Genomic DNA, 16800 nt, shown 5'->3' with positions numbered 1-16800 from the left:
ATCAGAAATGTCTGGACTTCCAAAGTTACCCGGTTTGAGTTTCAGAGATCCTTCGGTAACATCATTCATTATGTAAAATAACTTATTACATATTTTCAGATCTCAATGATTTTTCAGATTCAAAATCACCACCGTTCGCAGACGTTGGACTTTGTGAACGGCTGCAGAGTGCCCAAGTTATCTTACCAAAAACTGCAAACAACAGATTTCGAGACCAATGTTACTAAAGAATTGTTGGACTCTCGACAATGTGATGATTATGATGATTACTCTCAACATTCGTTTTTACGTTGTAAAAATATAAAATAATTGTAATTTATTTGTACAACGCTAAAGCGCATTAAAGAAATATGTAATATAAAATACAGAGTGAAAGGTTGCAACCAATTATTTTCTAATAGTTTGATTCTTGTTTGTATAATAATAGTATATTAATAATTGGCTTAATGTAAATGTTTTAAGAAATATAGATTCTCATACGAACCCACTTAACTCTGAAAAAATGAATGATCAATGTTGGTTGCATATAATGATGATATGAAGAGATGAAATTTACAAATATAGTGGAACCTCTCTTTACGAGCACCTCGCTTTAACGAGCAAAATAAATTGTAATAATGACTCGCTTAACGAGCGATGCTTTGCAAAACGAGTCTCAGATTGTGCGCCTATTATATCATTTTCAAAACTTGGGTTCATATACTAATTGTATTTTTATATGTTATTTGTGATTTTTTTTTTGTGAAAAATTTAATAATACTTGCATGACTCCGAATAAATAGAGAAAGAATAAAAAAATAACCATATATATGAAATGCATGGACGCATTATAGTATTTTAAATTAGTTTATATGGGGAAAATTGTTTCATTATACGAGTAAAAATCCGGAAATTCTGGAACGGATTATGTTCGTCAAGCAAGGTTCCAATGTATTTTAAAAATAATTGAAAAATGCATCAAAGTACAAATAAACAACATAAATTGAAAATTGATACAATGAAGAGAAAGGAGAAACTCTTAAGTATGATTAAAAATAAAATATAAATTTTCAAAAATTTACTCTTCATGACTCTCTGTAACATTAATAGGGCCACAGCAAGGAAATAACAAATCTTCCCGCCAACCCTCAAGAAATCAAAAGATCATATATTTAATTTGCACCCCACTTCCCTCAAAAAACAATACTTGCTGTTAATTGCTCCTCTGTGGTCTTCTTTTGCCCTTTTACGCGGCGATGAACATTAATGCGTTGATGCATTACATTATAACGATTCCAAACAATTAGATATACAGAAGAAATCAGGAGAGTTTAATATGGTTATATTGATAATGTACGCAATTAAAACTAAATGTTAAGTCAAGGAATGCTTAGACTAGTCGATTAAAGGTTGAAATGAAATTGGTTGTCCAGGGAACGAAAAAGTGTGTGATCGATATTGTTTATTCTCATTTGACGTGCAGTTTAAAGCTATTATACAATATGTCAGGACTTCCCAAACTTCCCGGGTACGCTTTTAAAGATCCCACGGTAAGTTCTTAAAGATTGTATCAATTAAAGTGTTGATATTCAAGGCTGTTCCGCGTAGATTCAACGTTTCCATTTATGTCAAACATTCGATATTATAAATGGATACAGACATCCAAAGATGCATTTTACCGGTCACGGGAACAGCGAGCTCGATATAAATTCCGTGGCTTACGTATCGAAATTGGAACCCCTGCACTACGATCCATCGCTGACCTACGGAAGAACCAGAGCGAAAGCTCCCCCGCTTTATCTACCCCATTACGCGCTCTACGATCAGAAATGTTTAACGTTCAAAGCGTTCTTCAAGCAGTCGGTGTTTGAGTCTCCGGCGGAGTATTTCAGGGTGCGACATGTGAATATAATTTATTTCTTGGAAGATGATTCCATGACGGTGATGGAGCCGAAGACTGCGAACAGCGGTTTCGATCAAGGGCGATTGGTGAAGAGAGGAAAGATTCCGAAAACGGATCACGGAGAAGTTTGGCATTGGAAGGATCTGAACGTCGGTATAGATATATGCATATACGGCATAGTTTACCATACCGTCGATTGCGATAAATACACAAAGGTGAGATTTATCTTCATGATTGATGCCCATTGTAATTGATGGAATTGCAGGAATTTATGAGGAGCCAAGGAGTTATCGTTGGTGAAACTGAAGCGCTGCCACCGGATCCTTACACTCAAGACAGAAAGTTCAAAACACAAATCCATTGCACCACAACTCCTCCGGCCGACGATAAATTCCGGCGCTTCCTGGAATACGACGGAAAAATCTTAAAGTACTGTTTCGATTTTTTTAACATCTATTAATATAGGAGTTTAAAATAAATTATTACAGATTCGATGCAATGTGGGATGATAGAGATAGTGAGTACGGAGAGATTCGTCCTTACGAAATCCTTTATTTCTTGGCCGATGACACTGTAGCTGTTAAAGAAGTAATGCAGAATAACGAAGGACGTGATCCTTTCCCGCAATTACTCAGGAAAACTAAATTGCCCAAAGTATATCATGCCAGTAGTTAAAATACACATATTTAATGAGTTTTATGTTGTTATATAGATTTGGACTGAACGGCCAGTAAATTATCCATCAATTTACTTGGAAAGGTCTGATGCGGAAGTGAATGAATATTACCAGCCTAAAGATTTTCGTGTGGGAGAAACGATTTTCGTCCTGGGTCGAAGAATGTTCTTATATGATTGCGACAAGTTTACTAGGAATTACTACCAGAAGGTTTTGCGCTACGAACAGCAGCCGGCTATCGACATGAAACCGAAGGAAAAACCGAAGATTAAACCGCCAATGCCGCCACACGATGGCTTCGGAAGTTTAGAAGATTCTATGCAGAATACGTACATGATGATTCCGAAGCCGCCCAGGAAGGATGTTATCAAGCAGGTCACCAATGCCAACAAGTTCTTGAGGTACGAGATGAAGTTTGATGCTGTCCATCCTGAAGACACTATTAGGAGGTTCGTGATGAAGTACAATTTAGGCGATGGTACCGTCAACATATACGAGATTATAATTGAGAATTCCGGAGTTATTGGTAAATGAAAATAATATATTTTATTAATGGTTTTTAAATTTACGTAAAGGTCCAAGTATTTTGGATTAGTTTTATCTATTTTAAATGTTATTTTAAAAATTGTTTGTTTTTTTTTTTCAGGTGGGAAATATCTTCGTAATACTATGTTAACTAAACCGGGTGGAGATCCTTTGGATCCTGATTACTACTCACCTGCTGATTTCTACATTGGTGGTGTGATTACCGTTTATGAGCAAAGATTTATAATAATTGGAGCTGATTTATATGTGTATCGGTACATGCAAGAAAATCCAGATAAATTCCCATGCGAGATAATCGAGAACATGCGTAATTACATGTTCATCCAGGGTCATCTTAAGGATGATCTTTTGGATGAAGAGCAGGAGTACGATGAAGCTGTGAAGAAGGCCGAACGAGATGCTATCGGTTTGTTCTAGTTGATACGATTAAACTTTGTAAACTGTTTGTTTTTTGCAGGTCGTGATTTGGAGAAGAACGCGACCGAGATGGAGAAGTGTTTGGAACAAATGCACGTCGGAGGCGCTGAATTTGATCCAAGTTCTGATGATAGGAAGAGAGCTCAGATCTTGATGGAATACGAAAAGAGCATGGAACATAAAGAAAAGGTTCCTCCGTACGGTATTAAACCTCTAAATAAGGATTGCGCTTATCCGTTAGTCATTGGAGATGTAAAATCCATCGAATGCACGGATATGGGAGGTAAACTCTGAGTTGTTTTTTTTTCTGATTATCGTTTATTAATTTAATTATATTTTATTTTTCAAGATCAATCCTTGTTTACACCAAAGCATATTGATACACCCGAAGAAGCGTTGCAGAAACATTACGATGCCATCCTGCAGAAACACAAAGACGTGTGCGAGACCGGGGATGCTCCGCCTTGCGATATACCACCTCCGATCGGTATAGATATCAGGAGAAAAGTGGATTCTGCGGTGTCGGCGGCATCTCCTCTGATGGTCCAGCCGGTGGAGCTTCCGAAAGGGGCTTGTAGGATAAAATCTGTGAGATTCGCAGAAGGTCCTGAAAGGTGCGTGAGAGATCGCATGGATTTGTGCGACATGAGAACGGACAAGATCCCCTGCGATTGCACCGATTATTATCAAAAATGCTAACACTTTCACAATCTTCGACTCGATTTACAAACACCTTTACACACTTTTTTTCACGTACATAAACAAATATTTTTAAATAAATAGTGGCAAATACAAATATATCACAATAATAAACTCGAAGGGAAATCCATCTGGTAGAAAAATATGTGATTTTCGTATGTCTTATACACTTGTTTATATGAAGCGTTAATAGTAAAGAAATCACGCACAGGGATAAAAAGATGGTATGTGTCAACCGTCGGTGATGTTGCGAGTCATATAAATACACGATTTTAATATTGTGGTAAGTATCTTAGGTTTGCGTGGCTTTGGCTAAGTCTCCAAGTAGCCTATCTATAGCGACGTCTCCCACAGTCTGTTTGAACAGCAACTCCTCCAAACTCTTCCTGCTTATGGCTTGGACCGATGGTAACGCAAGTAGCAATTTTCCGAATCTTCCTTTCGGTGTGGTCTGTCGCTGATTGCAGTATTCGCTCAGCATGACGTGGGTTTGGTCTTGAAGGAGCTCTATGTGACTAGGTTCACATAATCCACGGCATTCTATATAACAAATGAAAAACAAAACATGTCATTCTTGATTTAAGATTACTAAATGATTGTAATTGAACTATTAACTATAAATCTTGAATAGTAAAAAACCTTTACCTGCTTTGAACAGTACAAGCGCTTTCAAACAAGCGTGTTCCGTGTGATCAACCCTAAGCAATGTCAATCTGTTGATCACGTCGCGCAATTTCCTTGCATCTTCTTCCAAAACGCTTTGTTTGCAGTTAGAAGTGATCGCGTTGGTGATTAATAAATCTGCGAATAATTAGTCATCGATTAGTTGAATGAAATGTGTTAAATGTTAATCGGTAATTACTTTCATCGAAAGGCAACGTCCATTGTGCCGCAGTCAATATAAAAAGTTCGCTCCAACTTTCCTCCAGCAATATTGATTGATCCCTGTAAGAAAGCTAATGCAAAAATAAAGTTATGTGATTTGATTTTATATATTAAATAAATTTAAAATTAAATCTTACCTGCAGGAATGATGGTATGCTTCTAGCCCATTTTATGGATAAAAATAGCAGTTTGGCGGCTGATTCGTAGATATTTTCTGTGGGAAAGATGGTCAGGTAAGGAACGTCCAGTGGTCGCCTGGAAGGATCGCTAAGTATAGGTAACTCCAAGCGTTTAGAAGACGGATACTTGGCTTCCTGGTTGGAGGAATCTAAACAGGCTAATTTTATATTGTTGTTGTTTTCGTTTAATTGTGATTTTACCTTCGAGACGGTTTGCTGTCGATTCCTCGGAACTGCTTACCTCATCATCCTTCACAGCGACGCCCTGAGTCCTTGGGCTCAGGTTGGAAGGTGAACTGAAGACGGGTTTGTTGTTGTGAGCGAAACTCGAATGGATGCCTGCTAATTGAATTTTAATGTTCGATTGATGATTAATTGAGGAAACGCGAAATCGATGGGAACTCACTTAAATTGTTGGCGAAGAGGCCGGGCTTGGTGAACGGGCTCAGCATCGTGGGATAAATCAATCCCTGCTGTATGTAGGATGAGTGGAGACTGGAGACGGAGGTGAGAGCGGCTGGATCGATTATCGGGGGTGTCTGCAAGTGCAGGGGAAGTCCAGAGAAGAAGGACGAGGATTGAAGCGTCTTGAGACGCGGTCCGAAGGATAAAGGATAATGATGCATGCTGGCTTGGATCGTCGTCCTGGGGGCCCTCTCGTGTTGTACGGCTGCGGAAGGAAAAGACGAGACGAGTTGAGCGATACGAATCGATGAGGGAACGGATTTATGCATTTTTAACAATTACGGAACCATGGAGCGTTGCATGCAGCCCAATCAGCTGATATTTAACTAATAATTAGAGAATCGAGCGTAGTTATTGAAAGTCAACTCATTTATTATTCAGGGCCTGCTGTGTACATTATGGCCGGTAATGATCATTTGGTGGCGGCGCGATGGAGAGAGAGAAAAGGGGTCGCGCTGTCGCAGCGGCGGGGGTGGTTTGTTGCTGGAGGGTCTCGTTTTTTTTTACGTAATGACTATGAGGCAGGGAGACAGGGAGTTACACACACATATACATACACACAATGTCTGTGGTTACACAACAAAGATATTCAAACACCTGTTAGTTCGCACCACTCCACCTACACCCCATTTGTGTGCGAGACCCGCGGGTCGAACCCTTATCTCGAATCAACTCGTACATCTTAAATATTAACTAAACCAACACGAAGTCGTCTTCAGCCATTATTTATCCCTATGTTTTCATTTTCTCAAATTATTCCGTATAAGATTTCCGTATTTACATACTTGTTTCGAATGTCTCTCAATTTGATCTAATGTTTTGTTTTTTTACTTTTTTTCCGATATCATTTACAAATTATTTGTCACATTACAATTGTGATAATATCTTCATTTGTATCAAAATAAAGATTCTTTTTAAATTTATTAATGAACTATGAAGTGTTTATATTATATTAATTTTATAGTTTATAAACTACATTTGAAATTTTGAAAAATATAAGTTTGTATTTATTTACAACAAAAACTAATTTTATGAAGAATTTAGTAATAATAGTAATTATAAAACAAAAACAGTACAAAAAAAACTTGTTTTTTAAACAATCTAAATATTATTTCCATTACATGTGTTTATTAATATGTTTGCAAAGATGTGTTTATAAAAAGCGCATAGGAAAATCCAATTTACTAATTCAATAAATCACGTGCGAGGTTTACGTAAAATTTCGCATTTACCGTATATTCTAATCGATTCCATAAAAAAAAAATGTTACAACGTATAACAGTAAAAGAAAAGTCGTTTTACCTGGGGAATGAGGAATAACCTCGTTATTCTTCCTCTTAACAAAAAAAATATATAATAAATATTTTTAGTGCAATAAAATGTCATTAAAGTTTATTAGATATTCATTGTCGTGCATTTCTAGAAATAGAATAAATGTATATGATTTAAACTATGAATAATTTATCTTTTTGGCGATTGATTATATATACAAATTACAGTTTCCTTATTTATAAAATTTATAATTCAATTTATATGAGAAATAAATGTTAATATTTCTATAAACTGTTCATTCATTTGTATCATGCGATTATTTTTTTTTATATTTCTATTTATTTATACCGTATGAAAAATAATAATATAAAAGTAGTAAATTATAAATATCTAATATCGTATTTAACTGATAGAAAATTTGCGTTAAAACAAGATAATTGAATAAAAATGAATATAATGTTTTCTATTTGTTCAACAAATATCTTGATACATGAAATATCAAGTTGGTAATCATCCAAAGAAAACACTTGAAAATATAAGTTAACTAATAATGGTTACAACAAGACAAAAAAAAGTTACTAAATCTAAAGATCTATTAAGTAATTATTTCAATTCTCATACCTAGGAACTATGGTTCTTTTTTCAAGTATTTTCAATTAAAATGCATCAAACGTATGTTTTATAATTTCGTTAACATTGTAGTATGTTCCATTCATTATGAATCAAAACATTACTGAATAAACAAATATTGTAAATAAATATTAGACGACGAAATACAAGTATTTCAAAAATAATAAACAATTTGAATTGATTGAGTGTAAGCTTACATCTATGATTGTTGTGACTTTAGTGCAGAAATAGACATGACATGATTTAATTGGATTGCCATAATAATAGTGGAAATAATATGTTTTCCATTAAACTTGTTATTTTTTACGATTCAGCATAAAAGACTATCATTAAAAAACCTATGCTATAAAAAAGGATTACGAAATCATAACAAAAAGGAATGTTTATGATCATCTTAAGTTTTTGATAAACTATTAATGCCAATATGGATAGACAGAAAATGAAGATAAAAAAGTTGGGTTAGGTTAATAAGGTTATGTACAATAATTATTATTGTTTTACTAATGTTTTACAGCAAGTACAGTGAAACCTCACTTAACAAGCACTTCGCATAATGAGCATGTTGTTTAACGAGCAAAATGATTTATAAGAAAAATGACTCGCTTAACGAGTGACGATGAGATGAGATGTCCCGGATTGCGCGCCTACTACATTATTTTTAAAAGTTGTGTACATATATTATGTGTATTTTTGAATATGTTTCACTATACGAGTAAAAATCCGGAAGTTTTGGAACGGATTAAACTCGTTAAGCGAGGCTTCACTGTATATGTAATTACTAGTATTTAATACATTCATCATATTTTTCTTTAAGAAATAATTAAATGTTTTTTTTTGAATTAAATTGATAATGAGAAATATATATAGATGTTTTTTTCAATTATTTTGTAAAAGTCATCAATGTTATTACGTTTTTTTTTAAATATATATTATTTTGAGTGTGGAAAGCTCACTTAAGCAAACATACAAGTATATGTGTTTACTCTTTTGGTCGTGACGGTCCTGAGTGTTCGTTCGGTTATTGCAGGAGAGAAAAGCGGAGCGCAAACAAACAAAAAAAAAACTGCGAGGTAAACAAATTGCGGATGACACCGAACGCCAAAGGGGGTGCTGTTTACTTCACCCTGAGCGTTCTCAAGATCCGACGAATGCGAGGGGGTGCGAACGCTTGAACTAATTGATGATGGCCCATCGCCCTCTCGCATCAAATTTATTCATCACCCAAAATAAAGCTTATTTACATTCGCAACAATAATAAATCACTGGGTATATCCGTATTATTATTATATATTTTTAAGCTCTTCTTTAAAGAAAACAATTCACGCTATTAAACGGAAATTAGTTACATCAGACTCGAGCCATCTGCAAGACGTACGTATCTGATGAGAGGCAATAGGTTCGCACGGACCATGGATGTGCATCGAAAGAATGTCTACGAACGGCCACAATTATAGATTGCGTCATTGAAATCCGGATTTCTGCCGCGGACAAAATAAAATTGCCGCGGATTATGTTGATGATTGGCAGTGATTGTTTGGCGTTCGCGAAATGAAGGTGTTTTCGTTCTTGTTGTTGCTCGTTGTTGGAATCGTCCTCGCTTATCCAGCTGAGGATGAGCTTCCAGGGCCTGGCGTTTACCAGGTGAAGCTTCTCAAGCAGCCCAGGAAACTAAACGTGGAGCACATCGACAGGAACAAATTTACGGGCGATTTTCAAAGAGAGGAACCGACGAAGAATCTCCTCAAAATCAAGCTGTTCCCCATCATGGGTTTCGAGAACAAGACCAAAGACGAGAACAACAACGAAAATATCGCAACTCCTTAAAAAAGGTATAGTTTCGTAACTAGTTAATTTACATCACAATATTATTCGTGTTTGCTTTTATTTGCAGGTGGAAAAAAAAACAAATTTCGAAATGTAAATTATTATTTTTTTTTAATCAAGTATTATTTATTACTTTAATCATTTAGATGGATTTAACTTAATAAGCATTATGTATTTAATAAGGAATAAAAAACAATATAAAAAATCTTACCATCTCGTTTCATGTTGACCTGAAGGCATTTCCTAAATCTGCATGCTTGACATTGATTCCTCCTCGTCACATCAACGATGCATCTGCTATTTTCTTTACAAACGTATTCCAAATTTCTGTGAATTAAACGAAATTAATCAGACTATTATAAATTTGGTGTGATTAAAAAAAAACAATACAAGTAGATACGTAATGATTATAATTTATTTTTAACTATATTCTATTCTTATTTTCGAAGGCCATCGTCTACACGGATTCATTCATTCAGTTATGTTTATCGTGTGAATGTCTGATTTAAAATCTCCAAGTAATTACACTATAAATAAACTTGTCAATGTTGTAATTTTCTATACTATATATTTAACTAAATTTTATAATAATTGTTGAGGATTTTTTTTAAATAATTTTACCTTCTGATGCTTCTCTTGAAGAAACCTCTGCATCCGTCGCAACTGGAGACACCGTAGTGTTTCCCCGAGGCTTTATCTCCGCAAACTTTACAGAGTAAGTCTCCTTTGATTGTAGATTCTTCCATCTGCAAATATTTAAAAAGAAAACACATTTATTATTGTATCATTTACACCAGTTTTTCTCAACATTTTTGTGTTGGGTTAAGAAACGCTGTTTTACACTATTTACTTTATTACTAAATTTTATTTGTAGTTAAGTTATGTCAAATTGCATAATAATTTATTACGATGAATTATTCGAAAATTGTATAAAATTTTCAATATTCTTTTTATTTTTTACTGTAAATTATGGAATTGTTCAATTTTAAATAAATATAATTTGTAAATTTCCTAAATGTATTTTATTAAATTCCAGCAACTTTAATCACAATACATATGTACACTAAATATGTAATTTAAATAAATATTTAATGATATTGAAAGATTTTATTCTTTTTATTTATCTAATTACCCATGAAAGACAGCCATTAAATATTTATTTTGTTTTCTTACTTGTCAATAATAGTTTGACAAAGTCATTGAACATGTAACAAAAAATTAACAAATTGTGGTTAAAACATCTTCAACTGTATAATAAAGTTATCATATTCTGATCGAAAGAACATAAATGTGGTGTCTACATTGCAGGTGAGTGCAATTTCTATATTTTAATTAAAAACTATTTATAAATTAACTGTTGATTATGATACTTATATTTTTTGACAAAATTGTATTTTTGTTTTAAATATGTGCATAGAACTAAAATGTGTACCAACTTAAATAATTTATGTTACTATAATTAATTCATTATAGTTACATGCGTAAATTCAAGTACATAAATATCTCGCATAGTGCGTCTTCAATCAGTCCGGATTCAATATAGTTTGACAATTGCAAAATAATCTAAATTTTAATTGATACATTACAAATAAATCATTAAAATAGAATTTTCAATTATTTGTTTATATATATAAATAATTGATTTTTTTTTACAAATCTTCTTTTGTGAACTTTATTTTTATGCAGTTTTAATGTCCCCGTGATTCAAACAGTCCGGAACTGTTTGCGGAAACGAAACGGGATACATGGATATTATCCATGCACTACATTTTACTTGCCAAGTTACTCGGCAAAGTATATATCTACATTACTTTGTTAAATTTGAAATTGAATTACATCAAATGTTCATAAATAGTCAATAGCAATTTCAATGAATCTAAATATCTCAATTCTCAATGTTTAAAACCAATATTTGTGATAGTTTTGTTTTTTTTTCTGCTTCGATTTGTATTGATGACGTTGACTATTGTCAGTACCGCAATTGAATATGCAAGGCATGCGTGATGTTCATGTAGAGTTGCCGTGAAAAAAGCTAACATATTGCGTAATTTGTAGTTGTAAACGCCGCACCGCCGGGGTTCATTATGATTACATAATTGTGCGGTAGATTTGATAGCTCACCCCACCATTTGGCTACCCGAAACCGCACCAGACAATACAATACAGGTGTTAAAGTCACCCCTAAATCTCATACGCGTTATTTTTTTTTTATGACAAATGGAAGGTCAGCTAAACACCTTATGTATAAACAGATAAACAAACATAAAAAAAAACTAACACGTTTTCCTGACAGAAACAAGTACATAAAGTACGAATTTGTATTGTACAATTATAGATTAATATACGTGTTAAATATTGGAAAATATAGGTTTAAAATTTATTTAATACTGACTTTTCGATAGAAGCAATATTTTTTATCTTATATTATAAGAAGTAATATATAAAGTTGTTCTCAACTAAACATAAGAAAATAGCGTTTTTGATAATAAATTCATTTTATTTTAAATTTGTAGGCAATTTTTGATATTTTCAAAAATAACTATTAGCTTTGCTATTTGGATATAGTTGATACAACTTATAGAAGTTATATTAAAGTTACAAGTTATTAATATTCAAGTCGAACAAAATACAAACAATAGAATAAAATATTCAGGACTCTTGAATGTTAATTATGAATTCTCTTATCACAGTATAATTAAAATTAATGTTTCACTTTGTACCAACAAAGTGTAATATTTTGAAAAGTGAGGTGTTATATTAGTATGCCTGTACATCTGCCATAAGGCAAAAAAATAGCACTACGTCGTAGTGTGTACGCACCAATAAATAAATCAAGTTGTCGTAGGAAATTTGTTGGAACATTAATATAAAAGAGATAATATGTATTAATATTTTAGAAAATATTGTTTAATATTGCTGAAAATGGTTGTCATTTGTGTAATTCGTGTTATTTGGTGAAACACAAGACCCAGTTGGAAATGTGTAGCAATTATGTGTTCGAGCGTTTTGTTTTTGGAAAACCGTTTATGCGGTATTACCTCAGTGAATGTGTTATGTACACGTGTAATGAATAATTCTCTGGTTTCATGGTACGTAAAAGGAAATTAATATTTGATTGTCCGAAGGTACCAGACTACAAGTACAATACACGCTCTCCCAACACGTCCATCGAAACATTACATTTTCCTAGATAAATCGGTCACGGCAATTTGGTAGGAAGTAGGATAATTACAGGATCCGACACCCGAATGATATATGACATGGACAATTAATTTGCAGTCGATCGACTCACCACGACACCCACACATGGCACCTAATGCACCATCGCTTTTTCTTTCCACACAAAGTTTTCGCATAAAGTTGCAAAATTTTTCGAAAAATAAAGTCCCAGTGCCATCAACAATATATTTTATTCAACAGTTTGGAGGGGTGTTAGATGTTAGGGCATTATTTTGCAGTCTGTCTTCGAGGGGGCCACGTGCCACGGACAGGTCGCATATGTTGCCCTTTTGTGGCCGGAAAGAAAAAGGGATACTGTAAACTGTAATTAACATATAATTTCATGTTGGACTACTGCGAGTCACGGTTCATGGATTCGTTTAATTGATACGCGGCGTATGGCTTTTCTAAAAATCTTTCCGGCGGCGATCAAATCACATAGATTTCTATAACTAAATTGATCTGTTTCACCCTAAAACGACATAATGGTAGTATTACATATACCAATTTCAAAGCACGAAAGTTTTGAAATTTGATATAATTATTTCAATTATTTTATCAGTTTGTAATAGTTCACGAACGAGTCTAAATATTATTTAATTAAAAAAATTATTAAACAAAATTCAGTTGAAACTTTATCGTATTCAAAAATTGTACATTTTTATATATTAATATATTTGTGTTTTTTAGATATCCTAATTTTTACCTAAATTATAACTTATATCATATTAGTTGGTACTGCTTATCAATTTTATCAAATAAATAACATGTAAATATTAAAGAACCTGGTAGAAAAAGCCGTTTGCAATAATTGTTAATAATTAGAATTAAATAATTTTGTTTGATTTTCCTATGTAGTGCAAATAAATTATATTACTATAAATTGTTTTATTAACAAATAAAAATGAAGAAATACAAAATCATAACTCTTTGGTCCAAATTGGAAAATTTAATTAGTAGATTTCCCATTTTATGTGGTGACATAACTATGAACTTTATTATTCATTACTATTAATGATCTAATCAATATCTTAGTTAACTATCACGCAAGTTACTGTTTAAACCATCGATTTATCTATATAAATTTATTATATCAAAACTTATACATTTCAATTAAGTTGAAAACAATTAAACAAAATTTGTAAACGGAATTTCAATAATTTTAGATATTACTATTATTAATATTATTAATAATCAAGCACGTGAGTTTCCATTGATTTATCTATATAAAATTGTTATGAATACTTATTAGCTTATACGCCTCAACAAAGTTTATCCAATAATGGATATTATAAAACTTGGCAAATGGAATTTGAATAATGTTAGATTAATAGTGTCGAGGTGTTGGGCCACGGAGAATGATGTGGATGGATGTAAAAAATATGCAAATTTCTGCAGCGTCGATTTTTTATAAAATCGAAAGTCATCTTCAGCGCGAAAGGTGTTTGCAGTTTGAACCGATACATTCTATGTGCGATTATCGGTTCACAATGGACTCGAACTATTGTTCAACAACAATATGGATTAATTTTTCTAGTCGTTGATGCACCGTAGATTTTCAAACAGACAAACAAACTGAATACAAATCGATCAAACTTAAAGTAATTGTAATATAATTGCAATTAATTTTTACTTACAAGTGATTTTTTTTGTAATGCAATCAAATAATATTGTAACATTAAGAAATATTTTGTTATGTGTACAATTCTTGAAAACTGTTAAGTAAGCAAATTTCTTGTAACTTTTATTAGCAGTGAAACAACTACAGTAAGTTATTATGAACATTCATGCAAATCACATAATTGAAAAACTTTGTTCTTAATTGTCAGGTAAAGCGACAAACAACAATTCCTCGCTCAGTGCGGGTAATCAGTTCCTCATGGACTGCTTGAAACTAAATACATATAAAATAATCAGCACAAAAAGAAAATTGAATATAGGGAAAACTTGATCACTTATGTATATACAATCATTTTGTTTATTCATATTTTTTCTTAATTCAATTTTCAAATTGAAATTTTCAAACTGGGCTATATTGAATCCCGACTGATTGAAACCGAACTATACAAGTATTTCTAATAAATGAATATCTTGTTGCGTATTTAATTATTGACTTATGTATTAGGAAGTTAAGTTTTATTAAGATTGAAATTACTATGGCAACTTAAATCTTAATATTATTAAGATTCTTAGAAACACAAGACCGAAAAATTTAGTGATAAATATATAATATTAAATTATTCAAATAGTTTTTTTTAGTAATAATAAAATAACGGTTTAAAAATTGAACCGTTCGATGTATGAGGTAACCTGCATATCAATAAAAATTATAATACAAAGTTAAGTCTGTAATTAAATATTTAATAATAAAAACTAAATTTGTTCAAATATAAATATAATTATAACAAATATAAAACAGTTATAAAACAAATTATAAATCTATATAAAACCTTGTCACACGGAAACTGTCTTTATGAAATAGTTTTTTTTTACCTAGAAGATGAAATATGATAAAATCATGTTTTTTGGTTAATTTGTTCGATTTTTAAATCTAATTGAAGTTTTTTTGTATCACTCTTTAGTTTATATCTTTTAAACTATACAATCATTATAAAAATCTTAAATATGAATTTATCAAAATTATATATGTTTTTATTAATTATTGTTGTTAATTAACGTGTAAAAACTAATTATAATCAATGTAATAATTAAGAGGTTGGTTAAGTAATTAATGTAGAAACTTCAATTTTCTTAAATTATATATTATTATATTTCTGATATTTTTACTACATTTTTTTATTTTTTAGTTGTTTAATCTACAGTTCTATGTTTTATATTTAATTTAGACTTTATCACTGCTCGACAAATGACAAATCACAAACGAATAAGATTAGCTCGGTACTTTCTGATGAATGGAAGACCATAAACTGTTTACAATGAGTAAAGAAAATTTAGCTAGATATACAGGTGAAAGTGTAAAAATGTAAATAAAATAAATGATTGCCTACTGAAAAGTATATACAAAGTAACGATTCAAATTTACAAGTTGATTACAAAATTACACTTGACTTACAATTTCAGTTAAATGCAAATATTATGAATTGTGTCTTTTTCATTTTTCTACTATAATTTTGATAAATCTTACCTTGATGTACTTGATGCACTTGTTGTTAAATTGGAATGATGAAGAATTGCGGCCGTTCGAAAACTGTCGTTTATTGCGGACGGCAAAGTGGTTTACCGGTTGAAAAGTCACAAATCAAAGTGATAACTCGGTGTATAGAAAAGTTGATGAAGCACCCTGTGCATCGTGGACACGCCTACCACCCTCGCGGCAGGGTTAAAAGAGCGGCGATCGGTTAGGGGAGAGAGCGATGCGATTGGTCGTCTCCTGCTGCCTCTCCGCTCGCCATTGGTCGGGGCGCAACCTTTGTGCACCCTTTCGACCTGTCACTGAACATTCCTTTCCTATTTTTTTAGCTTTCCACGTCGTTATGCCCCGAGCGACGGCTCAAATATTAATGCGCGCATAAATTATTCGAAGTCCGACTGGAAAATCGTTGCCCTGGCCATGGAATCGCCATTTTACAAGTAATTTTCCAACACGAAAAACAAAACAAAAAATAATTATATTCTTTATTCCATAGTTTTTCTTTTCTCTCATTTGATGTCAACAAAACCCAAATAATACACTTACTAGACGTACACAAAGAAAACAATATTATTAGGAAATAATTTTAATAAGTTTTTAAGTTTTAATTTTTTATATTCAGTAAAACTTTTCCGGATATCATTTATTTCATTGAAATCATTATTTTCAACGTTGAATAGATTCAATAAATGTTTACAGAAAGGTAGTTTTTTTTTTATTAACAGTGATACAATACTTTATTCAGTGCTCATTCTATGAATAACTAAATATTGGTCAGAATTTATATTGTTTTTTGTTATTGTTTTGTATTTATTAAGCATTATATAATTTGTGAATGCCTTGCATCTATAGTGTTGATCAATTCTTATAGAAACTTTGTGAAATAGTTTTTCCTCTTTTAATCGTATATAAAACAGTTTATTGTGAATTAATATCGACGGAGATTGAGGGAAAA

At 32.3% G+C, this 16800-nt stretch overlaps 2 protein-coding genes across 2 annotated transcripts; one reads left to right on the top strand and one right to left on the bottom strand.

Moving 5' to 3' along the window:
• The first annotated feature begins 7 nt into the window (after positions 1-7).
• Positions 8-4220, top strand: LOC108563511 (EF-hand domain-containing protein 1-like). The gene is made up of 8 exons (XM_017922202.1): positions 8-55; positions 1588-2097; positions 2148-2311; positions 2371-2536; positions 2595-3084; positions 3205-3510; positions 3562-3804; positions 3871-4220. Exons 1-8 carry the CDS (start codon positions 8-10, stop codon positions 4218-4220), a joined length of 2277 nt encoding a protein of 758 aa, XP_017777691.1.
• A 185-nt stretch (positions 4221-4405) lies between these two features.
• Positions 4406-10285, bottom strand: LOC108563510 (nuclear receptor subfamily 2 group E member 1-like). Its single transcript, XM_017922201.1, has 9 exons — positions 10268-10285; positions 10097-10221; positions 9687-9802; positions 5691-5954; positions 5486-5626; positions 5243-5442; positions 5083-5176; positions 4866-5021; positions 4406-4760 (listed from the first exon to the last, which is right to left on the bottom strand). Exons 1-9 carry the CDS (start codon positions 10283-10285, stop codon positions 4513-4515), a joined length of 1362 nt encoding a protein of 453 aa, XP_017777690.1. The 3' UTR covers positions 4406-4512.
• Positions 10286-16800: the final 6515 nt, after the last annotated feature.

This window comes from Nicrophorus vespilloides, unplaced genomic scaffold (genome assembly GCF_001412225.1).
Source record: "Nicrophorus vespilloides isolate i.1.1-1 unplaced genomic scaffold, Nicve_v1.0, whole genome shotgun sequence".
Taxonomy (NCBI): domain Eukaryota; kingdom Metazoa; phylum Arthropoda; class Insecta; order Coleoptera; family Silphidae; genus Nicrophorus; species Nicrophorus vespilloides.
The sequence above is the reverse complement of the archived record's forward strand: the minus strand, read 5'-3'. Positions and strand labels throughout refer to the sequence as shown.